Below are 25,571 nucleotides of genomic sequence, written 5' to 3'. Positions count from 1 at the left end.
GGGGGGTAAAACAGGGGGCTAGCTCATTAGCCATGTTGAGTAAAGGCCTCTCACTGCTAGCCATGCTAGTACAAAGAAACACTATAGTCAGACACTTAATGAGAGCTCTGAATAATCTTTGTAATTTAGAATTTCGGTGTGAAATGAATTGGATGTACCATTATCACAGCATTACATAGTTTGCTCTCCCGTCTATATACATGCTTCTCTAGCAGTATGTCCGCATGTGTGCTGCAAATACGTATTTCCATTCAAAATGTGTATAAAAGAGAATATCAAAGGTACCAAGCTGCCAGTTCTTACTGGCTCATCGTTGTTTGCACATCTACACAGCCTCTTTCTTTTCTTAATGTCACATAGGTATGTGTGTGTTACTTATTTCTGTATTTATTGTCTGTTTATTTCATATCAAAGCTTTAATGTCTAACTTTCTTTGCTATGAACGTACGTCAGTTACATTCAAGCCATTGCCAAATGAGTTGCTACAAAGCTAATCAGCGCCACACGACTCTCTCTGTATTTCTCAGTATGGATGTTCAGAAGATTGTGGTTGTTCGAGGATAATTACCTCTTCTGAAGAGTCCATGTTTTTTTAATCCTCCATGTCCTCTGTGGCTACTAGAAACTGCGTGGGAGGAGGGTGGGACCACGTGCGCCATCACAGAAGGCTTGTATGTGGTCCTGCGGACAGTGTGGTTGCCATTACTTCGATTCCTCATTGGGGGAGACATAAACTACGCACTATAGCTTTAATGTTTAATATGTGTATGTATGCACCAACAACCAAAGCAAATCCCACAAAAGTGCTACTTACTTGGCAATAAATCTTTTATGATTCTGATTCTGGCTGGGCTCTAAGGTCAAGTGCATCCAACTAAAACTCTACAGATATTTTGGACACAGTAGGGCATTTTAATGTTAAAACAAAAAAAAAAGATTATGTAGGCAGTCACATTTGAGGTGAGCTTTGTTTTTTTGCATTTATTTTCTTCTCAACAAGCTTTTATGACATGGTCCTTGCTTGTAAGTTTTGAAAACATCCCTTTTTTTTATCAGTTTACATTCAATATTGCATGCTGTTTGTATTATTTGATTACGCTCTCTGAGTGCAATTGATAATAGCTGAGTATTTTCTGAACTGAAAAGCTGCAGTCGGAGTCTACACGGAGAGCATTTACTTCGTTTTCATCCGCTTTCATCCCTGTGGCCCTCGGTGGAGATGCTTTTGTCAGCTGCCACGAAGCAGCCTTTTCACATCCCAAGGCTACACATTTGGAGTGCAGCGTGGCTGGATGAGTTTCTGTACGGCTGGCAGGTGGATGTGTCACGGAGCACGTTGAATGAGCGGAGAAAGACACACGCTCCTCATTGTTGCTCAGGCACTCGAGAGTTGCGTGGTGGGTTGAAAGCTAGCTGGTGTTGCACAGCTCGACTAAAGGTGCTGCCTGCTGTAATGGACTCTTACAGATAGACTGCGAGATAAGGAGACACACTATACGGCCGCGCTGAGCTGCACAACGCGGGCCGCTGCAAGCCAATACCGCGGCGTTCATTGTGATACTTACTCACAGGACCACTGCACTTGACATTGGCTTTGAAAGCGCAGGGGTAAGAGTCTCTCAGCGTTATATGTCGTTGAATATGAGTGTTTTGAGACAGGTGACGGTTCTGTCTTTCAAACACAGCTGTGTTTGGGGTGTTCTGGTTAGGTGATGCGCCCCATGTCATGAGATACTACAGCAAAGGTCTTCACCAGGGCTTTAGTCATTAATGTGGTGATTAGCAGATGCAGGCCTCAAGAGGAAGATTGTAGGGGGGGGGGGTTGCTGTGCATTCACTTGCCTGCTTCATTAGCTGCACGTCCACAAAGTGGAGACATTGGTGATGCTTTCTGCAGAGGATGAGGAGACTCAAGTTAAAGGAAGGCAATCATTCCTCGTAACTCATAGATACATAATATGGCGTGAGAAAAAGGTTCAATTCCAAACCCTGTTTTTTAGAGCTGGTGAAACAAGCAGAGAGAGTACAGTACCTCTAACACTTACTGGAAATTTGACTTTCCTTCGTCATTATGTCACTGAGCTGCTTCCTTGTACCGCATATACTTTCATTAGATGACCAGCTCATTGTTCCTCTGTACGATAATAGCTGTTGATATCTAATTAACCGTCTTGTGCACTGGGAAATTGGGTTACAAACAAACACTGGAAACATTATGCAGGTACATAGAGTTCAGAATAGAGAAAAACGAGAATGGAGTAATCCATGGATCAGGTTAACCTTTATCGTACTGAATAGGCATCTGTTGATGGAAGATGCAGTATATCAGCTGAGGTGATGAATGTAAGATGGATTTTGCATGTGATGTCACTTTTATAGACGTAACTGTAGTAATTGTATTATTTTTCCAAAGAATTACTTAATATATGTGGTATTGCAATAGAACACACATACTGCATCATTTCTATGTGTGACAGTGAAGTCCTGCTCCTCTGCTGTAGCTCCCTGCACGCTGCGAGTCTCCCCTCTAACCTGCCCCTCCCATCTGCGCTGTGTTCTCTATTGCTCCCTGCAGGTGAAGCTGATGAAATACATCTGTAAACAGCTGCAGTGCAAGCAGAAAGTGCCCGAGACGGAGAGGCCCGAGGCCCTGGACAGCTACCCGCATTTACGAGACTGGCTACGCACCATCAACCTGCGACCGGAGCTCATTGAGGTGGGTCACGTTGTTTTGTTTGAATATCAATATCTCTCTCTACCTCTCTCTTTCTCTATGGCCATGACGACTTTGTTGGTGTCACATTTATGTGGATTCAGAATGTGTACTCAGTACGCGCTCGCATGTGCATGAGGAATACTTGACCGGTGACCATAAAAATGTCTTTCTAAGAGAGGAGCTCGGTCATTTTTTATGATCATCATATTTAAGCAGCAAACGGTGGGAACAATTCTTAACTAATTAATTTAACCCTTGCGTTGTCCTCCCGGGTCCAAAACAGACAAAAATTTGACATTTCTTTCCCTTTTTTAGACTTTTTCCCCTTACTATCACTAGTTTTACAGTACTTTTTGGAACTCATGTTCAATAACCCTCATTTATATAGAATTATACCTAATGTTTGAGTTGAAAAAGCAGAAATTAGGAATTATTTTAACTAAAAATTAAGATCAGAGGAAAGCACAGATGAGGTTAGTCAGGAATGAAAGTGATCAATTGTATTTGCATAGAGCGTTGTATGGAATCCAATCCATTTTCTTGTGGTAATTTGGTTAAAAAGAAACCAATATTTCAGATATAAACATTTTTTTAACCCTTGTGTTGTCTTCCCGTTAACCATGAACTTGTCCTTCCAGGTCAAAATTGAAAATGAACATTTTTGGGGGGCTTTTCCGGTGTTTTTGTTGCTTTTTCTGATTTATTTGTCACTTTTTCCATGATTTAAAAAAAAACCTGAGTTGGTTTAATGATAGGTTTTACACTTATTCTTGTAAATTATGGTCAACAAACATCAATAATATGAAATTATACATAAGGTTTTAGTTAAAAAAGGCAGAAATGTTGAATTATTTTGACTAATAGGATCACAGATGGGTATATGTGAAAGTGTAGTCCAGATACTGTTTTGAAACCATTAAAAAACACCCACAAAGTTTAATGAAAGTAATCTTTAATTTTACCTGAGAATGTTGTATGGAATCATCCATGTATTGTTTGGGCAATTTAGTTGAAAGAAATCCATACTTTGGATATAAAACACTTTAAAACACAACGGGTCAATTTGACCCGAGGACAACACAAGGGTTATAGAGGTCAAATTTGACCCGAGGACAAAGGCAAGTTTATTTTCCATATTTCTTTTAAGGCAATATATAAAGCATCATTCATGAGGCTAATATGGATAGCAAAGTGACACCTCACTACAATATTAACTTGTCGTCTTTTAGGCTTAACTTCTCTGAGTTGCCTTAAAATCTTGTTCTAAGCCTACTGCCATGTATATTTTGGGCCATGCTAGTGAGACTGGAGAGAACTTTTTTTTACAGACTCCCCACCAGTTAATCGGACCTATGGCCTCTTTGTTGAGGGCCCTAACAGACATAATGCCGACAGAAAAACCTACTTAAAATCAAACATTCGCTCACTTTTTGCTGCTAAAAAAAGAGGTTACTGGGTGCCTGGGTAGCTCACCTGGCGGAGCAGGCACCCATATGTAGAGGTTAACTCCTCAACGCAGCGGCCACAGGTTTGACTCCTCCCTGCGGCCCTACTACTGCATGTCTTCAGCTGTCCTTTTCTAAATAAAAGCCTAAAAATCACCCAAAAAGGATCTTGCAGTGTGCAGTTATCTTAATACTGAGGTTTCTATTTAGGTTGTTCTGACTTATGAGGTAACAGTCTTCTGTTGAGTGTCTTCTGGATCTCCACTTCTCCTTACACCAGCATCCAACAGCTTATTCACCCCTTAAAAAAATTAATTAAATTCCTTATTTCGCAAGTTTAGTCCAATTCTCATTCCACCACGCGATTTGTTTAATGCTCCCCTTCCTGCGCTGCTGTAAAATCTTTAAATACCTCTCATCGACCGTATGTTTGTATTGTTCTTGTCTGTTTTTCTTTGTTTTGCAACCTTACCGTAACCTGCTTATTTTAATTCTTTCTGCACTTGTTATTCTTTAATATGTCCCTAGCTTGAGCTCGGTTTTTGTTTTGTTTTTACTGTCTTTTTTTTTTTCTCCATATCTGATTATTTGTCTTCTGTATATGGCTTAGTCATATCAATCATGCTGAGTGCTCTGTTTGCTTTTCAGCTTTAAACTCACCAACTTTCCTGTTAAAGTCTGTGAGTTTTTGATAGTAAAATTGAACATTTGTATGTGTTGTACACAACCTGGGCTTTCCCAAAAAGATGTCAACCCGTCATGGCTTGTTGAGGACCCATTTAGATCAAACATGATTAGATTGAGATTTCTACAGTGCATAACATTTATCATCCTAAATATGGAATGGCCGGTCCAAAAACATTACATTGATTACATTTAGTTATTGTTATTTTTATTAGATTTATTGTTAATCAAGCATGTGGATTCCATGTTGGCTTAAATGTGTCTTTATGGAACTAAATAATTATGCCTGTGTATCTTTTATATTGCTTTAAGATAAAAGATTGCCAAAGCATTTTAACCATTGCCCATATGAGAATAGAAATATCCCAAAATTGTAAAATATGACCAAAAATAGAGTTTTAATGTACATTTTGCCTGGGTGAATGTCTGTTTGTATGATAACCTTCAGAGGTACATTTATTAGTTCTATGTCTACCTAAAGTATGCAAATGTAAGTATTATATCCTGAAGACTTCTAAAATGTCAAACTGTAAGGGGCCTTATGACCTAACACCTTAGGCTTAATATGTACTCAATAACCATGTAATGATAATGGCTGTGCACACATACATAACTATACAGACCAATAATACTGTATCAAGGAGGCCCGCAGTAGTGCAGGCATGTATGCAAGCTATGCTGTTCACGGTGCCTGTAATGTAATGTTATTATGAGTGAGTGTGTAGGTGGGAGGAGAGGGCCCACAGCTGCTTTTGAACATTGTGTGTGTGTGTGTGTGTGTGTGTGTTTGTGTGTGTGTTTGTGTGACAACCTTAACACCCAAACTCAAGTCACGAACAGTGTCATCTCTGTGGTTTATACCCACACGCATGCAAACCCATGTGAGCATTCATAGTTAGAAAAATGATTAATTTCTCTAATTTGATCTGTTCTGATCAATCAGCTATCAGACCTCTGACTGTTTTCGTTGTATCATACCATGAGGATAGGATAGCAGATGTGTGTGCGCGTTTGCATGTTTGTTTTCTTTTGCTTACAGTGTACACATGACTGTGGGAGGTTGCCCTAGTTGTGTGATCAGTGTTTGCCCTCTCAGAGCAAGAGTTTAACCTGACTGATAAGCGGTTGTGTACTTCCCATGTCAGAAAAACATTCTAAACTCACAAGACTATCTCCACTAAATCCCTCTGTGATCCACACACTGTTTGCGCTGTCATTTTGCCTACTGCCTCAGTAACTAAATATAAAATAAACAGTAAAAACCTCAGGCGTGTAGCTCTGTATCCACATAGCTTCAGTTTATGTTTTCAACCACCTGATCCTCAGCTATTCTTTTCTATTCCATTCCAACTATTCTGATTGTGGTGTGCATACTGTGTAACCAATGGAAATGAGAGGAAACTGATGTGGGAGTATGTGGAATTAGCGTAAAGGTCCCATGGCATGGAAATTTCACTATGTACATTTTTTAACATTGATATACGTTTCCCCCAGCCTGCCTATGGTCCCCCAGTGGCTAGAAATTGTGATAGCTGTAAACTGAGCCCTGGATCATCCTGTTCTGCCTTTGAGAAAATTTAAGCTCAGATGGGCTGATCTGGAATCTTGCCCCCTTATGAGGTCATAAGGGGCAAGATTCCAGATCAGCCCACCTGAGCTTAAAGTTTAAAGGTTACCTCCCCTTTCTCTGCTTTGCTTGCCTAGAGAATTTGACCCACCCATGAGAGAGAAACATCAAGGCTATCAAACAAGCAAAGTGGCAGTTGGTCAAGGCCACACCCCCCAGCCTCCACCTTGCCCCAACCCCCCTCCTCCTCAGAAGCTACAGACTCAGCAATGGCATAAACTAAGCAGATTGTGGGACTGGCTCTAGTGGCTGTAATTCTGCAACAAGGCAGAAGTTTTGAGAAAGAGACTTCAGATGTGGTTTTAGGGGACCACTAAGGTCTATATAAAAGCATCCAAAGACCACCATGTCATAGGACCTTTACAAATTGTTCTTACATGTATTGCATACCGGCAACGGATCTTCCTTTTTTAATAAAGGTTGTTCTAAATACTATGAATGATCTCAATGGCTATCAAGCAAAGTTGGATCAAAGTTACAATTGTATTCAAATTCATTTTTGCTGCAGAAAATGTCCTATATATTTGTTAATTACAGATACACAATCACACTGTTCAGTGTGAAAAGGCGTGTTTCATTGTTGATTGTGAGCACTGTTTGCTGTCTAATAGTTAAAAAAGAACTCTTCCAGTACCCTCTTTCTCTCTCTCACTCTCTTCATTGTACGATAAAAGAGTCTATTTACATTATAATTTGATAAGTAGTCAATTACTAGTTGTTTGCATGTTGTCACATAATGTGTATCTACTTGGGGGGGAAATGTGATTGCAAGTCGAACTAAGTAGCAGTGTATTCAGTCCCAGCAGCCATGTATCTGTGTCTCGTCTGAGTGTTATTCTCATAATTTGTAGCCTGCCAGCTCTACTCAGACTGCCTCCTACTCAGATTTAGCCTTTCTAATGTACTTGCACAATGTTGTTTTGTGTGATGTCTGTTGTCTTCATGTTAACTGCTGTCATTGTTTCCTTCACCCTGTGTACGGATCATTCTTTCTAAAGACAGCTCTTTACTTCATCCATTGCATACATGTTAGGAAATCCTGAGTGAATCTGAATGATCACAACTGACTCCCAAACAGACAATATTGCTCAGACTTGCTGGACCCAAGTCCTACCTTTTGTGTTTACTACTACCTTCTACTACAGGCTCATACTACAGCTGTAGTACCAAATAATCCGCACAGCCACATAAAAGGAAGAAACGATATGATAAATTCCCCAAACACACAGGATTACCACCGATTTCCAGGAACAGAGCGAGTCAAAGGATTTTGTGACCTATTTAATACTGTAAAGAACTGCCCTTTTAATACTGACTTCCAGCCTGCTGCAGGCGATGGTGTTAAGACCACTGCTGTGTTGGAAGTTTTCTAACAAGTTTTTTTTTAATGTTATTTAAACCAGAGAGAGAGAGAGACTTCAAGAGTCTCTTTGCTTTCTCCTGTGGCACAAATGTCAAGAGTTGTATTATGGAGTTAAGTTTTAGATACAGGAGAAGGTTTAGCAAATAATCACCAACAGCCTGAAGACCATTTAGACACTGTAACTGATTTCTCCTTAGTGCTATACCTGCTGATTGTTTCCCACTGATACATCATGTATATTGCTTGTGTTTTTACTCTTAATTATGTAGTTATTGAGCTCTCAAACCTTTTCTTTTTCTTGGTATTGCTCCTGTGCAGGTAGTGGAAGCAAAGTTGTCTCTGGATGCCTTACTGCAGATGTCAGGTGTTCAGGTGAGGGATACACTGCAAAGACTTGGGTCCAGTTCAGAAGAGTGTGCCAGGCTCAGTGCTGCCCTCTCCTGTCTAAAGAGTGCCACTGAATCAGGTATGTGTTTACTCCGTGATCAGCGTGCATCGCATTGTATTCTTCTCATTCTTTCTATTCATGGTGTTTTTCCATGTTGTCTGCCGTCCAGGAGGAGAGCTGAGGGACGACGGCGGTCTCTGGCTGTCTGAGCCCTCAAGGAGGGACAGTGGTTCTCTACTGACTGCAGACCAGCTAACCAGCCTGGGAACTCCACTCCGCTCTCACAGTCCCTCACCTCTCGCCCGCCCATCCGCCATCCAGTCCACACCCTCCACCCCCTGCGCTACCTTCCCTCATCCTCGCTCGGGCTCTGTGTCCGGGGTGCCCACGCCTGAGGCGCTGGCATCTTACTCCTACAGTGAAAGCCCTCTTACAGATCCCTTCCCGATGTCCTTAGCTCGCACAGCTCGGCTCCACGGACACACTTCCACCCCACCCATAACTCCGCCGTCAAAGAGGCGTCACCGACTGAAGCCCCCATGCACCCCTCCACCTCCGTCCCGCAAAGTTCTGCACCTACTTCCCAACATCACCCTGACGCGCAGCAAAAGCCACGAGTCCCAGCTGGGCAACCGCATCGAGGACCCACCCACCAACAAGTAGGTGCTCACAAAGCTGTTTAATCTAACGTACTCTTGCAGAATTCACCCCTGACAAGAGATTTTCATAAGTAGGTCAGACTAGAACTAGATGGGAATCCTCAGATCACATTGTGATTGTAACAGACCTCCGCTGTTGGCTTTGTTAGCATGGGGCATCAGGGAGTGTGGGAGGAAAGTGTTGTGAGAGGAGAGCTACAGTATCTTTTAGTTAGCTCGCATTGTTTTTGCACTTCTCTGACTATATTATTCAGGCATTATCAAATCCTGAGGTCTCATTTGAGATTTACACCTTAATTCCTTTATTATTTTACTTAATAGGGTAAGACGAGTCTACATATTTCTAATTGAAGGATCCATTGACGTTACTACAAATGTCCTGTTAAGATCCAAGCTTAAATTTTTCTCAAATCTCAATTTATTCTAGCAGATTTATTGTTTACTGGAGTCTACTGCAAGTTCTGCTAATCCATGACTAATAGATGAAGCAATACAATTCATTCTTACTGACATACAGTAGTCGTATTAGTAGTAGTAGTAGTAGTAGTTTGTTTAATTGGGGAAGTGGTTAATTGAGCCACACAAAATTAATTGGCAACAATTTTATGGATAAATAGGAATTCATAATTGTATTTGATTTAACAACTAAACTGGAATCATTAGATTTTTTTTCCCCCTGTTTCATACCAATGTCCATTTATTAAGACGCTTTAGATTTTTCTTGACAGTTGGTAAGACGACTGTAATTAATAATTGTATACAGGTGGATACGATGTGTATGAGCTCTGTAAAAATTAGACAATTAACCTGTAATAATTCCCCGCCCAATGGGCAAATGGAGGGAACAGACAGCAGGAGTGGGTTCTGTAACCTGCTTAAACGAGCACGATAAAGGTGGTATAAAGGTTATTGGGTTACTTTTGCAGCCTCATGTTTCTTGTCTCCTACTGATGAAAACAGTTGCTGGTGCAGTTTTCTTAAAAGCAGTTTTGCAGTGTCTGGTTCTCACCTCAGTCTTACACTGTGTCAGGACAGAAGCAGAGCTTTCCTCAGAAACACTCGCATTCCCCCTCTCTCCTTCTTCCTCTCTCACATCCTTTCACATCCTGCCTGTTGCTCCTTTGCTCCTGCTGTATGAGTAAAGCTAATCCCCCCCCCCCCCACAGATTCCCAGAGATTATGACTCATGTCAAAACAGGAAGGTTTTCCTAGGACTAATGCTCAGAGGTGGAGAGACACACACAATCTCTCTCTCTCTCTCTCTCTCTCTCTCTCTCTCTCTCTCTCTCTCTCTCTCTCTCTCTCTCTCTCTCTCTCTCTCTCTCTCTCTCTCTCTCTCTCTCTCTCTCTCTCTCTCTCTCTCTCTCTCTCTCTCTCTCTCTCTCTCTCTCTCTCTCTCTCATATATTTGTTCTCTCTATTGTGATTGGAGGCACATACACAAACAAGCCACATGTTTATCCATAATATCCTGTATGTTTATGGAAGCTTTTGTGAAAGAGAAAAAAAACGGCATAGGCAGCAGAATTAAATATAGCTGTCATAGATCCAAAGACAGACACACACACACACACACACCCACACACACACACACACACACACACAATCCTGCTAATATATCCTGTCTTCGTACACTGAATGGTGTATTACAATGACGATTGGAAAACAGTCAGAGTTCTGATGAAATAAAAGTTGAGGTCTGATCAGATAAAATTAGACAAATTGATGATTTTTCAAACTAGGAATACTCACATGTGTTTGCATGTGTGTGTGTGTATATAATGATGCCACTGCTTGTGACTTGAGTTTGGGTGTTAGGGTTGTCACCCTTTTTATCCCGTGCCAATGCTATTTAGGTACTCTCTCTAGCCCTTACATAACATGCCTTATACAGATCAGTCCGGTGTTGAAGCAATGCTGCGGACCTGCTCTGCACCCAGTCTAGCGCGTCAGAAATGCAAGTTAAGAAAACACCGAGATTCCATTTTTTTTCTTTTGCTTATCATCTCTCCAGGTGTGTTAAAAAGAATAAGTTGTTACTGAATATGCAAGTTAACGGGAACGGATGTGAGGACTCGCCTTCTCGTTACCCCGTCACGTCAGCGCGTACCCCAGGAGTCACCCCGGCTACCACCACCGCTTCTTACACCCTGCCTGGCACGCCCACCCTCCTGGAGGAGCACAGCACCATTAAGAGTGAGTCATGCACCTGTGTGTGCTTTTCTGGACAATATCCACATATGATGTGTCATAAATAGTCTGTTTATCCAATTAGACCCGTGATGAATAAGAATAGATGGTTTGATTGGGTCTGAAAAGTTCTTACTCCTCATCTTTATTTCATATGCATTTATGTGCGTGTGCGTGTGTGAGTGTGTGTGTGTGTGTGTGTGTGTTTGTATTAGTGCTTGCACGTGACCAAACATCTGAAGCATTTCAATGTGTGGGAATCACACCCCAAATGTGGGCTGACACTGTTCTAATGACAAAATCTGAATTGTTAAAGTTAAATTGTGATTAACTACCCGGATCATTATATACCAAATTCTTTCTCAACATAACTTAATCCTTCCTCTGATCTTTCTCTCCTTCTTCCCGTCCTTCCCTCTCTCTCTTCCCCTGGCTAGATAACATAGCAGGGCATCGCAGCTCCCCACAAGCAGTGAGAAGGGACATTGGCTTAGCCGTCACACACAGGTAGATGTTTTGCTCACATACACCGCCTATCCTAAGCTTATGTCTTAATATACAGTATCTAACACACCAGATGTGTTATTAATGAAATACCAAAGAATATTATAGGTTTGATAGCATTTCTTGTGTTTTATGTAGGTTTTCAACCAAGTCCTGGCTGTCCCAGACATGTCAGGTGTGCCAGAAGAACATGATGTTTGGGGTTAAGTGCAAACACTGTCGGTGAGTTAAGCGCTTTCTTTTTTTAAAGGGTACGTCAATCAACTTTTAAGTGTTTTTGTTATTGACTAAGACAGTAGAACAGTAGCGTGTTAGAAATGCCGGTTAAGGAAACACAAGAGCTCTGACAGGATTCAATCCTTGGTCCTGAGAGTGCATGGAACTGGACCACAGGAGTGTTTTAGGTGCCATATACTGATACTCTCTACTATCTGTGCAGGTTAAAGTGTCACAACAAATGCACAAAGGAAGCCCCATCCTGCAGAATCTCCTTTCTACCAAGTAAGCTTTGTTCTTTTCTCAATCTGCATGATTCAGTGGACGCAGTGCACTGTGCATAGACATTGTGACACTTCCAATTTCTTTTCCAGTCGCCAAAATAAGGAGGACTGAGTCCGTTCCGTCTGATATAAACAATCCTGTGGACCGGCCGCCAGAAGCGCCGCAGTTTGGAACACTGCCAAAGGCCATTACAAAAAAGGTAAAATAAATATATATAAAATCTAAATGGCTTAGGAGTTCTGCATCACAGCAAACAGTATTCCTTTGTGTAGACTTATAAAACATCACTGAATCATTGTGGAATTGCAAACTATGATACCTGGAAATGAACTAGATAAGCCATAGCGTAGAATGCCACAAAAATACCAGTCTAGAGTTGTATCTCCATCTTAAGCGTTTGTGTGTGTGTGTGTGTGTGTGTGTGTGTGTGTGTGTGTGTATATATATATAATATATATATGTATGTATGTATGTATGTATGTATGTACCAAACAGATATATGTGTATGTGTGAAAATTAAGACAATATTTGGACAGAAAACCTCTCTAATTCAATTCTACATGTGTTTCTTTGGAAGCTACAAGACAAATAGTTCTGCAAGTCACTTTGCCATTGGCTTTTTCCGTCTTTTTTGCCATCCGCCCTTTAAAAACATTAGTGAAGCTCACCCCATGTTATGCCATCATGCAATTCTTATCTCTGCCATAACACAATCCAGCAGGTTTTCCTTGAAATCACATTGACTGCTGCGATGTAAAAATAAAAGTAAAGCAAAGTGGGAAAGTCACCTCAAATATCAACTCTTGATCATTGTTGGTATCCATCTCTGCCCCACCAGGATCATCCCCCGGTGCTGAACCAGCTGGACTCCAGCAGCAATCCGTCCTCCACCACCTCGTCCACACCTTCGTCCCCCGCACCCTTCCAGCAGAGCAACCCTCCCAGCGCCACGCCACCACCCAACCCCTCGCCCAAAGGCCATCGGGACAACCGTTTTAACTTCCCAGGTAAGAGACACAGGTGGAAATCCACGAGTCCAGATAGCCTGACAAACACAAACAAATCCAGAAAACATATACTGTACGTGATAAAATGTGTATCTTAACGTTTATGATCTTAATTTCTCTTAATTATATAGATTATTTTCCTGAAACCACTTTTCCAGTTTAACAGTATTTAATAGTATAAGCCACAAACAACCTTTCTCTCTCTCTCTCTCTCTCTCTCTCTCTCTCTCTCCATATATGACATTAACACTGAAGAACTGTGCTTTTTTTTAACAAGATCTGTTAATGTGAAGCTTCTCTAACCAAGAGTCTCTCTCCCTGCCATGCTTGTCGGTCTTTCCCTCTTCTTCTTCTTTTTTGTGTTCAAAAGCTGCCTGTTACTTTCAGCATAGACAGCAGTTTATCTTCCCCGGTGAGTCCCAAAGTGTCATGCTGTCCACTCTTCAAACCTTAGATTCCCCCGTACTGTCGTTTTCCCTGTCCTCTGCATGTTTGCTTTTAGGGTTGTCGCACTTAACTGTAGCTGTGTTTCACTGTGTGCCAGCACTAGGATTGCATGTCAACACCTAACAACCTTCTGACACCATCTGCTGGTGGTTGTGGGAAAATGCATGAGCAGTCATCTTCTGCATGTGGTGGGATGAGGCCTTCCTATTGGGAAACGGGGGAACGTAATGGCGAGTTTTTGCTCACCTCATTCCTTCCTGAACCATTTTAATCTTCTCTACAGATGTCTCCAGTCCTGCCCATTTGCACCCTGAAGTCCTCCAAGACACTCTGTAAGACATTTATTTATATATACTGTACAGTAGATATATATGCAGTATTTATAATAAAGTTCACTCAATACTTTGTTTTATTTTTCTTGGTTTGTACCACTCTGATATCAATTTTCTGTATCACAGCAGTGAGATAGAACAATCAGTGGATGACATACATGCTGACCTGGTAGAAGATGAGGATGAAGAGGTAATGTTGCAGTCCAGAAACTACAGGTTTTACCGTCAGTATAATGAGGTTGTTCAGAGTCATATTTTCTAAAAGTATCTTTGCATCCCATTCAGACGTTCAGGGACTAATACTGTCATCCATCAAAGGTAGCAGATATTAATAAGATGGGTTGATAGGCAGAAAGACTACGATAGTCTGTTAACCAGACAAAGCTAAAAACGGTGATGTTGACCCATGACAGACAAACTGTCTCATTCTGAATGGATGTTTGTTATGGCACCAAGGTAAAAAAAAAAAAAAAAAACAGCCGTCAAACCAGACAGTCATGTTTCTTGTAAACACATTCTAACATGAATGGCCTGGTGTTGACCAAAAACAAAGCTCCACTGACATTTGTTCAAATCCGGTTTGACCTGTTGGGATGATGCTGGTGCTCTGTTGTCTTGCTGACATGTAAATATCACTGCAGAGCTGGAGACCAAAATATAGTGGGGGAGAGCCGGGACAGTTGAAACACTTTTTAAATTAAACGTAAATTTACAAAGCGGTCAAATCGCACTGAAAGCTAATATTTTGTCAGTAGCAACCTACACCTGTCGTCTGTCAAATACAGCTGCATTTTCAGCTTCGAACAAAACTGTTCAGGAGTTAATACCACAAAACTAGGACGTGCTTAATGTTTTATCTGTCCCTCCTGGACGGGACGAATGAAACAGCATGCGGGGACATATGAAACATGCAGTTTAAGCCATATAAACTTCCCACGACTTTATTATTTTACTGTATATCATGGCTGGTGCTTCCAAAATGTGTTAGTTTAGATGGATTGTTGCAGGGCTGTGCGTCTTTGTGAATGTCTTTTAAGAACTAATTTGAAGCGGTTAGTGAAATAGCATTCACTGTGAATTATTTGACCGTTTTTATATCTAGAACAGTAGGTTTTTCTATTTATATCATGTTTCTAGTGGGGAAAATGTTGTTTCACTAGGTTTTTACATGGGTTAGACCACTGGACATCGAAATCACGCCCCCCAACCCGTCAGTCTCCACAGGTTAACATGCTCTATGTCCAGACCTAAGGAAGTCATGAAAACTGGAATGTTTCATCCGTCCCACTTTTCAATTGTCCCAGCTCTACCCTACTTATAAGTCAATGATGGCTCACATTTATCGAATATATTGAGTCACCCTATAAGACCACATGTATACCCATCCGATAGGAAGATGCAGATGCTATATGTCATTTTTGCTGTAGAAACGTAGTCTTAATTCGTCCGAATATTGCCACTAAGTAAGCTAAATAGATTTACAAAGCCGTCGCCAAACTCTCGCAGGAAGGGGAGGAGGAAATTGAGGTTGAAGACGAAGACCCCGACGCGGAGGACGATAACGAGGACGAAGACGAAGGGGAAGATGGGGAAGAGGACATGAGGATGAACGTGGGCTCAGACGGTGAGTGCGACGAGCTGGATGATCTGCCCAGCTCTCGGGGAAACCAGTGGAAGGGCCCCATCTCCCGCAAGGCCAGTCAGACCAGCGTCTACCTGCAGGAGTGGGACATCCCTTTTGAGCAGCTTGACCTCGGAGAACTCATAGGAAAGGTGAGAAATCTGACCTGAATGTTAAACAATATACAGTATGTATCGTGATAACCTATGTCGGATTGCAGGGACCCAGACACCATACAGGAAGATTATTTGTTCTGGGGAGATGGTTTTCCAGGTTGGATGTCTATGCTAGAAAATGGGGAAAGGACCTGAACTTTCTGGAGGGCTCCTAAAAAGCTTTGTGGTGGGGAGAGACGCCTATGATGGGCTTATGGTGTTGTCATTTATACATATGTTTATCTGGTTTATTGTCCTTTTTGTTTCTATTTTGTTGAGTGGTCTGAAATATTGCAGTGCACACACTCCTGTGTCATCGTTTATTGGCGGTTCATATTGCAAGTTTTATGTTTTTTTGTAAAGAAAAAATAAAATTGTTAATGTGTACGTATGTATCATAGGCACTTCAAAAGGCTCTTGTTGTCTGTTGATGCAGGGCCGCTGGGGCAAAGTGCACAAAGGTCGGTGGCACGGCGAGGTGGCTATCCGACTCCTTGAGATTGATGGGAACAATCAGGACCATCTGAAGCTCTTTAAGAAGGAGGTGATGAACTACAGACAGACCAGGCACGAGAACGTGGTCCTCTTCATGGGGGCCTGCATGGCTCCGCCCCACTTAGCCATCATCACCAGGTGAGAGTAGAAATATCTCAAACTCACCTCTGAAATAGGGCTGTGCAATTAATTGAATTTCAATCGGGGTTACGATTTCAGACGCCTAACAATCACAAAAAAACAGACTATCGAAAATTATTTTGCACATCACATTTTGCAAATGAACTCTTATTTTGTCTAGTGTACTGAATGAAAAAGGAAATTTCACATTCAATTTAAGGTGTTTTCACTGTTGATTTACGCAATTGTTTTACTGTTTTTAAAATGTAATAATTGCAATTTTTTTCCAAAAGTCAATGAGATATTGTGTTAAATAGTCGTGATTTAATTATTGACCAAAAATAATTGCGGTTATGATTTTTTTCTTCCTAATTGACCAGCCCTACTCTGACATAATTTTAACCTTTGAGACATATGTTTGGATCTTGAATTGATTCTTTTCTTCTCTCTCACCACAGTTTCTGCAAAGGGAGGACACTGTATTCAGTTGTTCGAGACACTAAGAACACTCTGGATATTAATAAGACAAGACAAATTGCTCAGGAGATTGTAAAGGTATTTTTTCTTCAACATGTATTCAGACCTCTCATTGATGAAGCCACGTTGCATGTCCACGAACTGACTTTCATTATAAGAAACAGGGAATAATATAACAAAGCCAAATATATTGAAATGATAGTGTTTATTAAATCATTTTCCATTTTTGTTTTCTTTGTATGTAATTCATTTTCCAAGAGGATGTTTTCAATTCAGACCAAATCTTTATGTGTATGAAAAACCAATGCCACAGCAAAAAGACTCAAACTGTCCCTTTGTCCTCCGGCACAGGGAATGGGCTATCTGCACGCTAAAGGAATTGTTCACAAGGACTTGAAGTCAAAGAACGTTTTTCATGATACCAATAAAGTCATAATCACTGACTTCGGGCTGTTTGGGATCTCTGGAGTTGTTCAGGAGGGGAGGTAAGAAAACGCCACTCAGGAGGCCTTAAAAACACAACCTCAGCCAAAGTGCTCTTCACACCACACTGCTATTACCTGGGGAGGTCCAGTGATTTGTAATAATTGCTGCCGTCCACAGTGGCTCCAGTCCTGCAGGTATATCCCTTTTGCAAAGGCTGAACTCTGCTGATTTTAAAATCTGAATACTTTCCAGCACACTCTTTGTTTTACGTACGTTTTGAGCACACAGCTTGCTAATGTTATACTCCCTTTGTGTATGGCTTCATGAATAGCCTTTGTTCACAGAAGTTGGAAATAGACTGCATTTAGTTAATGCATTTTCCACTCCATTTAATGCATCTCTCCACTCAGATTTTCCACTCCATTGATTTGTTACTGACAAATATATATACCCTTTTTTTTTTTCTTCCAGGCGTGAAAACAAACTCAAACTTCCACATGGCTGGATTTGTTACCTTGCACCAGAGATTGTGTGCAGGATGAGCCCAGGTAACAACGAGGACCGCCTTCCTTTTTCCACCGCAGCAGATGTGTACGCCTTCGGGTAAGTTCTGCACACTCATCTTTCTTAACTTAGTTTAAGCACTGGAGACCTACTGTTGTGTCCCACGTGTTTGACTAAAACAAGCTTACTTTATTGAGAGAGTTGACAGTATGATCATACTTTTTTTCTCCTTTAAGCACCATTTGGTATGAGCTTCAAGCTAGGGACTGGCCCATCACCAACCAGCATGTGGAAGCTACCATCTGGCAGGTGGGGAGCGGAGAGGGCATAAGGAAGGTCTTGGCGGAGATCAGCCTCGGCAAGGAGGTCACTGTGAGTTCAAACACAAGCACACGGCGTGTCAGTCTCTAAGAAAATGTCTTGTTTGTCTTTTTGTTGTGCCTGTATAATAGTGGCAAATCCTCAGCCGTGCTCTAGTGATGGACAGGTGGGAAGATGTTGCCACACTTTTTATGGTCATCGTTCATCTCCAGTTCAGCGAGTGTAGGGGTAAAAAAAAAAAAAAAGAAAGAATTGAATGTATCCTGATTTTTTTCTTCAAAAATTTTTGAACAAGGTTTAGTTTCACCTAGGATCAATATTATATTGATGTATTTTTTAACCATAATTCTCCTTAATAGTTTTTTGTTTATACGGTAATACTGACGCCGACTACATTCTATCCGTTTCCAGCAAAACAACAAAAGCAGAAAATGCAGAATATACCCACGTTCTGTACAAATGAAATAAATGTCAGACTGACTGCCATGTTGATGACTGATATGGGATGTGCATTCTTCTTAGAAAACAATACGTTTTTAGAAGATTCTTTTTAAGGGGCCTTTTCAGCCTTTATTTTGATAGGACAGTTGAAGACATGAAAGGAGAGAGAGACATGCAGCAAAGGGCCACATGTTGGAGTCGAACCCTGGTCCTCTGTGTCAAAGAGTAAACTCTAATAATAATAATAATACATTTTATTTATAATGCCCTTTACATTTCAAATGAAATCTCAGTGCTGCAGTAGCAAGGAGTTAAAAACAGTTCCCAGAATACAACAAAATAAACAAATAGCGATAAAACACCATAAGACTCAAATAAAAACTATGACTGTTAAAAGGCCTTTTGAAATAATAACTCTAGGTAGCTCTACCAATAATAATAACTCTAGGTAGCTCTACCAACTGTGCACCCAAGTTTTTAGAAATGTTTAATGATATAGTGTCTCTAGAAGTGTTCGATTTTTTTTTTTTTTTTTTTAATTAGGAAAAGAAAATTACAATACTCTGTACTATCGAATCGCAATACTTCTAGAATGGCAATAAATGAAAATCGCCATACAAATCCAATCGGCACACATGTATGGTGGAAGAATTGAATCAGGTCAAAACTGTTTGGCCCCAGCAAAGTGAATGCATGGCTCAGTGGGTCCTCAGGTGCATTGACTGAGTGGTTTGTCGTCTCAGGAGATCCTCTCTGCCTGCTGGGCGTACGACCTGAGAGACAGGCCCACCTTCACCCAGCTGGCCGACATGCTTGAGAAGCTGCCCAAACTCAACCGCAGGCTCTCCCACCCTGGACACTTCTGGAAGTCTGCAGAGTAGGTATCCAGAAATAATGGACAATGGGAAGACACTGGACGTGTGGAAAATAATATATATACCGTATGTATGTGTTATTGGATATTTTCTGGTTCCTTGTGGTACAATCGTTTGGCGGTGAGGCTCCTATTAGTCTTTGACTCCAAACTCTACAAAAAAGGGACTGAAGCCTTCAGAGGGTTAGGGTTACTGAGTCTTGTTTATAAATGACATTATATATAACACAAGGTTAAGTTTTTCATAATTTCTGTTCACCGTCACGCGTGACCTAAATACACTGCACCAAAGCACAGCTCGTCTCAGCTCGGCTGTTGCTTGCTCTCTAATGAAATGTGAACTATGTGGTTTATATGTGTAAATGTGAATAGTAGCGTTTAATTTATTTATTGTCACACAACACCCTTTTTGACAGAAAAATGTATAATAAGAAATAACTGCAATCATATGTTTAGTTTTAGAGATACACATGACTAGATAGATAGATAGATAGATACTTTATTCATCTCAAAGAAAACTTTAGCACATAGCACATTTTAGCATATAAATTCACATACATGTACAAACACATACATATGCTGTGTACACACTGTATATACATACACACACACATATATATATATATACATACATATACACATACACACAAACAAATCATCTACAGATCATCTCAATGAAGAGCCTTTAAGTGTTTTATGAGTGTAAGACATATATGAGAGATCCAAACTAATATAAAGTGATAAGTTGTATTTTTTTTATTTATTTCTGTCCTTGTGCGCGTGTTAAACATTTTGCGAGCAACATCACATGGAAGACGTCAAGTGTGTGATCCCTCAGTTAATTCATTTTTTGTTCTTACTTTTCATCTACCTATAAATACAGGCCATGTTGTGTCACAGCATCTGAAGTAGAACCCAACCGATATTATCTGCGGGCCGATATTATCAACCGATATTAGAGATTTCCCGATCTATCGGCATCGGCGTTTATAATGGCAGATTTTTTGTTATAGTCATTCATCAGAATTATTTATAATAAAAAAATAAATTATTCTGACAAATGAATATTAAAAAAAACGGACGGTCAACCATGTTACGAGTGTTGGCGTTGCATAGTTTGTCCACCAGAGGGCGCACTACAACATCCCTGTTGGCATCACTTATTTTTTTAATTTTAATGTGTTTGTGTTTAAGTTTCTTATCTTAAGTTTGAGGAATTAGAACCAATATATTTTGATGTTCTGTTGTGACTATAAAATAAATTATTATTTTAGTGAGAACTCATAAATAACTACAAATAACTAATTTTAGGGAAACCTGTTTTATTTTTTAATTAAAATAAATATCTGCTGATATATCGGCATATCAGATTTTTTAATAACCAAATATTTGTATCATATCGGCCTTAAAAATCCTTTATCGGTCGGGCTCTAAGCTGAAGTTGAGTGTAGCTGTCCAAAGTGTAAAACAACCAAGTAAAAATAGAGTTTGAATGCTTACAACAAACTAGATGACCAGTAAATCTTGAAGAAAACAACATTTAGAACTTATTTCTCGCATGTTGTCATCTCCATATGTACAGTATATGGTAATACTGTACAGTTCTACACTAGAATGGATTTCATCCTCTCTTTAAGCAGACCAGCTCTTTCAGTTCCTGTTGCTAATCACCATCTACACATTTGAAACATGACTTCATTACAACTTTGCTTTCGCACCATGTTTCTCACGTTTCCGCTTCTTATTCAGGACTTGCTTCTTCTTTTTACAAATACAAATCACTTAAATCGGTCCGCTTTGTCATCAAATTGTGAAAGGAATCTTAAAACAATTTTTTGACCTGTTTTGATGTAGTGAATGTCCTTTAACTAATACATGTGTGCAATGTCTTGCTGCTTTTCAAATGATGCTTTCTCCACTGTAAAGCCGTTACACTTCCACTAACCGTCTAACGTTTGTGTTTTCCTTTTGCTCTTTTCCCTCTTTTCTTTTTCTGTTGTCTAATCTAGGTTGTAGCAGTCACTCTGAAACATAAGCAATGCAAAACAAAGCCTGGGTCTGCCTTGCATGCTCCTGTGTCCTTAACTCTTGCAGGATTGATCAAAGCATTGCCTCCGCCTGAAACAGACACCGCTCCCACTAATCCACAGTCTGATCTTCCATGTCTAACCGTTGCGCTTTCTTGTTGGGAAGAGAGGATTGGTGGAGCCAAGGTGTGGCAATGGGGTGTGGGCACCTGCTGTCGTTCTTCACGCTTTCCCTCCTTTGGTCTAATATCTCTTTGCCTTTCTTTTAGTTTTGTTCTGTAATGTTGTTTGGGGGACTCTGGGGCTTGTGCATAACTGACTTGTGGTGTCTGGGCTGAGACTGACCGACTGGTGTGCTGTGGTCTGTGCCTGCCGACGGCTGCCATGTTCCCGGCCTGCTCATCTTCTCTGTGCTGCTGTGATGTGGTTGTTTTCGCCGAGGCTCCGACCTCACCGCTCTTTTTCTCTTTGAAACACACACACACAAACACACTCTGCTGGACATAAAATGGACCCTACCACCAAATGGACCACTTCATTTAGCTGTGTTTTCCCTGAGGGGGAACTGCCCCTCTGCTCATCTCCCGGCTTTTAATGGTTGCGTGATGGCATGCGCGGAGACGGTCACCAGCCCATGTCTCCACACATTATGCACTTTGTCACCAGGAGAAAAAAAATAATCATGCACTCTTTTTGTTGTTGTTGTTTAGTTTGGTTTTGAATAGTCATATTTGCAGTGTTTTTTCTTTACCTTTTAGGAGGGTTTTAAAGGTTTGGACAGTGTGATATGCTCTCTTGTTTGTTGTCTTTTTGGAGTATAATATGGTAAATTCACTGTTTATTGGATGCATTTTAAAAAGGGGGCACTGATGAAGACTTCTGGAAGCTAAACGGCTAAAATGAAAAGACAATTGAAATATTCCTATCATCATTCACAATCCACATGGGAATACACTAATGCTGGCTATTTCTAAGACTTTTTTAAAAAAATAATGTCCATCCATTGAAGTGTTAAGTGCACCTTATAAGAATGAGTTAATTTGAAAGATCCGTCTTTCAAGAAGTTGAGTGATTTCGTTATCTGCTCCCAAAAATATATATAAATCAGGAACCCGGCGCAAGTGTCCTATATCTTCCTTAAACATTGCCTCTTGTGCGCGCTTGTGTATACTGTTCGTGATCGCTGGCTTCAGTTGGAGTGCTTGTATTTATGTGTTGTGTGTGTGTGCGTGCACGTGTGACTGAGTGAGCGTACCGTGTTGGAATACGTAGGGTTGGTTTTTTTGTGAAAGACTGCAGTAAATGTTGTGTTGCAAATCCAATGGTATGTAATGTACATACATTATTTAATGTAAAGCAAATGAACATGATTCTTCTAATATTTGTATGAACATTTTATATGTAAAATACATTGACATTTTTGAATAGGTACTGCTATGGCTATTACAGATGTGTATATATATTTATATTTTTTTCATGTATAAAATACTGTATAAAAGCTGTACATTTTTTTTTTAGAATGGGCCAATACATGTTTTTTTATGTTATTGTAAAAATTCATATTTTTGTATTGCATGTGACTACCATTCTGTACACGCAGTTTCTGTTTTCATCCATGAAAGACAATAAAATGAGGCTTGTCATGTAACAATGGAGTGGACACACTAATTTTACTGTTGTAATGCAGTTATCTCCTCCCTGGCAGTATGAGGCTACAGAGTAACGGATGTTGATGTACGCTGAGACTAATTTTGTTTCTCACTTCCAAACAAGAGATTTATATATGCTCGATAGCACGTTCCAGTTCCAGTTGTTGGATTTCACTTATGTACGCTGGGTGTGCACAGTAAAGAAAGACAAAAGAATGGTGAGCTTTTACTGAGATTTCAGTTTCATAAAAAGAGAAAAAATGCAGACTGTTGTAAGAAATGCCATAAAAACATGCAACTTAAATCAACTTGTGATTGTGCTGAGTTGATTTGGCTTTATCTAAGAAAAAATATGGATTATGGCAATTGATAGAACTGGGACAAAGATGGGAAGCCCATGCCTATGTGGATTCAAAGCATATTTATTAAGTAAGACAATAATTTCAGATTGTACAAACCAATCAATGGGAAAGTTGATCAAGAAGGATCATTGTAGGAAGAAGAGTGAAAAGTTTGTATGTATATGAATGTAATGTTTCAAGTCTCAGTTTGCCTCTAGGTGGCATAAAGACCCAACAGAAAGTACCAGTCATCTTCAGTCTGTGGTCTGAACTGTTTTTTTTAGTACAGCTGTGCACATTTTACATGAAGTTTGCTCATATCTTTTTTTTTTTTGTGGTGTGGTATGCTATGCTTTTTTCATGTGTGTATTTATTTATGCAATGTTAAGGTGGGAACCTAGAACAGCTGAATCAGCTAAAAGGAAAACAAGCTACTATCTCCTACATCTGGAAACGGCTCGAGCTTGTGAGTTTGTAAGCTAAAATGTCTGAAGCTCTTCCAGAAATAATGCGGGGTGATTTAGAATGCATTTAGGAAGACATCTCTGCATAACAGCATATTATCTGATTCCTAACGGATTCACTTATACACAGTTAAGTGGGACTGCTTGCATCCGCATTGTCCAAATATGGCTTGGATATTGTATTGATCCACATTTATCCATAGTTGTACACTATAGCAGTATGGACTGAACTGTTGGCACAGGCAATGCTTTAAAAGCTTCAAAAAAAAAAAAACTGTCTATCTTTGTTTTTCATACATTTGTGCTCATGCAGCTTTTAAGCCATGACTATCAAAGGTTTTTAATATGAAGCCTTGGGAGCTGTCAGTAAAATGATAAATACTGCTTGAATCCTAAGTGTGGCTATGACCAGGATAATGATAGATTGATTTATGCATACTGGTATCAAAGGACCTTATATCCTGGCTGATGATGCACTGCAACCAAAAGCTCTTTGACTCCGACTGGTACTGGAGCTCAAGGCCAGCATTTGGTGAGAGGAAACTGTTTCCTTCACTGGGAGGCCAGACACAAAATGTCCTTTCTTCCCTGCATGGCAATCAAAGCAAATAACAATAAGTCATTTGATTGTTTTTGTTATGTGCTGTTCCCAAATTCTGGGTCTAATGAATATTGATATACGCAGAACCAATGCATGTGCTTTTCCTCTCCATCTACACTTTAACAGACGGAAGATAATTTATGACTCTGGGTTGAGATTATCTACTCTGAACTGCCTTCTGTAGCCCTCAATGTGAACACTATCTTAGTCAGTGGTGGAATGTTTATAAGGACATTTGCTCAAGTACTGTACTTAAGTAGAAATTGTAGTTACTTGTACTTTATTTGAGTCCTTTCATGCCACGTTGTACTTATTCTCCACTACATTACAGAGAGAAAAATCCCACTTTTTACTCCACTACATTAATCAGACTTTGTTGGTTACTAGTTAGAAATGAAGAGTTTAGCACACAAAACAAATTTAATTTATAAAATATGATGTTTTCATTACAAATGAAACTACCCAACAATCTACAGGCCTAGAATTCCAGCTGAACACAGAACTGTTTGGATCGTTGGATTGGATAAAACGTGAGTTCTTTTACTTTTAATACTTTCAGTGCATTTTCCTGATAACTAAATACTTTTCAACACAGGATTTTTACTTCTAACTGAGTATTTTTACTGTAATTTTACTTAAGTAAAGGATCTGAATACTTCTTCCACCACTGAACCTGGTGTACTACTGATAGCATTGTGCCCTGGACTGCACTTAGTCTCTCTGCTCATCCCAATCGATAAAGTGCACAGACTGTCATAAATTGTTTCAGAAGATTGCCGTGCTCAACAAATTTGAGCTGGAGAAATCTACTGAACTCCACGACACATTGCCAATGTCTTCTGCTGGCGAGTTTCTTCATCAGAATTCAACTGTTAGACTGGTCTTCCACAGAGGGCGAGAGATATGGATTCAGGTCAGCCAACTTTAGAAATAAATGGAAAATTCAAGTGATGAGCAAGTACTTCAAAATGAACTCAGTTAATTTGCCATGTGGGGGGCCTGTGAGACAAAGATTTAATAGAGCTGTATTATTGTCTGGACAAACTGGGGGTCCAGTTTTTTGTGAGTAGACCATTGCCAACGATCAACAGAAGGATCAACCATTGTTAAGCAGACTCTTGGGATGCCACACATGGCTCAGCAAAACCTGCGATCTGATGAAAGCATCAATTACATTGATGTCTTCAATCTGT

The 25,571-nt window shown here is 40.2% G+C and overlaps 1 protein-coding gene across 5 annotated transcripts in view; it reads left to right on the top strand.

Annotated features, from left to right (window-relative positions):
* Positions 1-22,971, top strand: part of LOC117955263 (kinase suppressor of Ras 1-like) — a 29,961-nt gene extending 6,990 nt beyond the window's left edge. For 2 of the 5 annotated variants that reach the window (XM_034889641.1, XM_034889644.1), the window contains exons 2-21: positions 2,576-2,716; positions 8,154-8,301; positions 8,393-8,882; positions 10,896-11,077; positions 11,509-11,578; positions 11,714-11,797; positions 12,015-12,076; positions 12,166-12,275; positions 12,915-13,083; positions 13,454-13,495; positions 13,814-13,862; positions 13,989-14,052; positions 15,369-15,635; positions 16,075-16,271; positions 16,712-16,808; positions 17,082-17,215; positions 17,628-17,759; positions 17,897-18,032; positions 19,166-19,299; positions 21,306-22,971. In XM_034889641.1, the coding sequence (XP_034745532.1) occupies positions 2,576-2,716; positions 8,154-8,301; positions 8,393-8,882; positions 10,896-11,077; positions 11,509-11,578; positions 11,714-11,797; positions 12,015-12,076; positions 12,166-12,275; positions 12,915-13,083; positions 13,454-13,495; positions 13,814-13,862; positions 13,989-14,052; positions 15,369-15,635; positions 16,075-16,271; positions 16,712-16,808; positions 17,082-17,215; positions 17,628-17,759; positions 17,897-18,032; positions 19,166-19,299; positions 21,306-21,312 (2,715 nt within the window). In that variant the 3' untranslated portion in view covers positions 21,313-22,971. Of the gene's footprint in view, positions 1-2,575; positions 2,721-8,153; positions 8,302-8,392; positions 8,883-10,895; positions 11,078-11,508; positions 11,579-11,713; positions 11,798-12,014; positions 12,077-12,165; positions 12,276-12,914; positions 13,084-13,453; positions 13,496-13,813; positions 13,863-13,988; positions 14,053-15,368; positions 15,636-16,074; positions 16,272-16,711; positions 16,809-17,081; positions 17,216-17,627; positions 17,760-17,896; positions 18,033-19,165; positions 19,300-21,305 lie in introns of all 5 variants that reach the window. The other 3 variants (XM_034889640.1, XM_034889643.1, XM_034889642.1) reach the window with 2 other exon arrangements.
* The last annotated feature ends 2,600 nt before the right edge of the window (positions 22,972-25,571 follow it).

This window comes from Etheostoma cragini, chromosome 13, assembly GCF_013103735.1.
Source record: "Etheostoma cragini isolate CJK2018 chromosome 13, CSU_Ecrag_1.0, whole genome shotgun sequence".
Taxonomy (NCBI): domain Eukaryota; kingdom Metazoa; phylum Chordata; class Actinopteri; order Perciformes; family Percidae; genus Etheostoma; species Etheostoma cragini.
The sequence above is the reverse complement of the archived record's forward strand: the minus strand, read 5'-3'. Positions and strand labels throughout refer to the sequence as shown.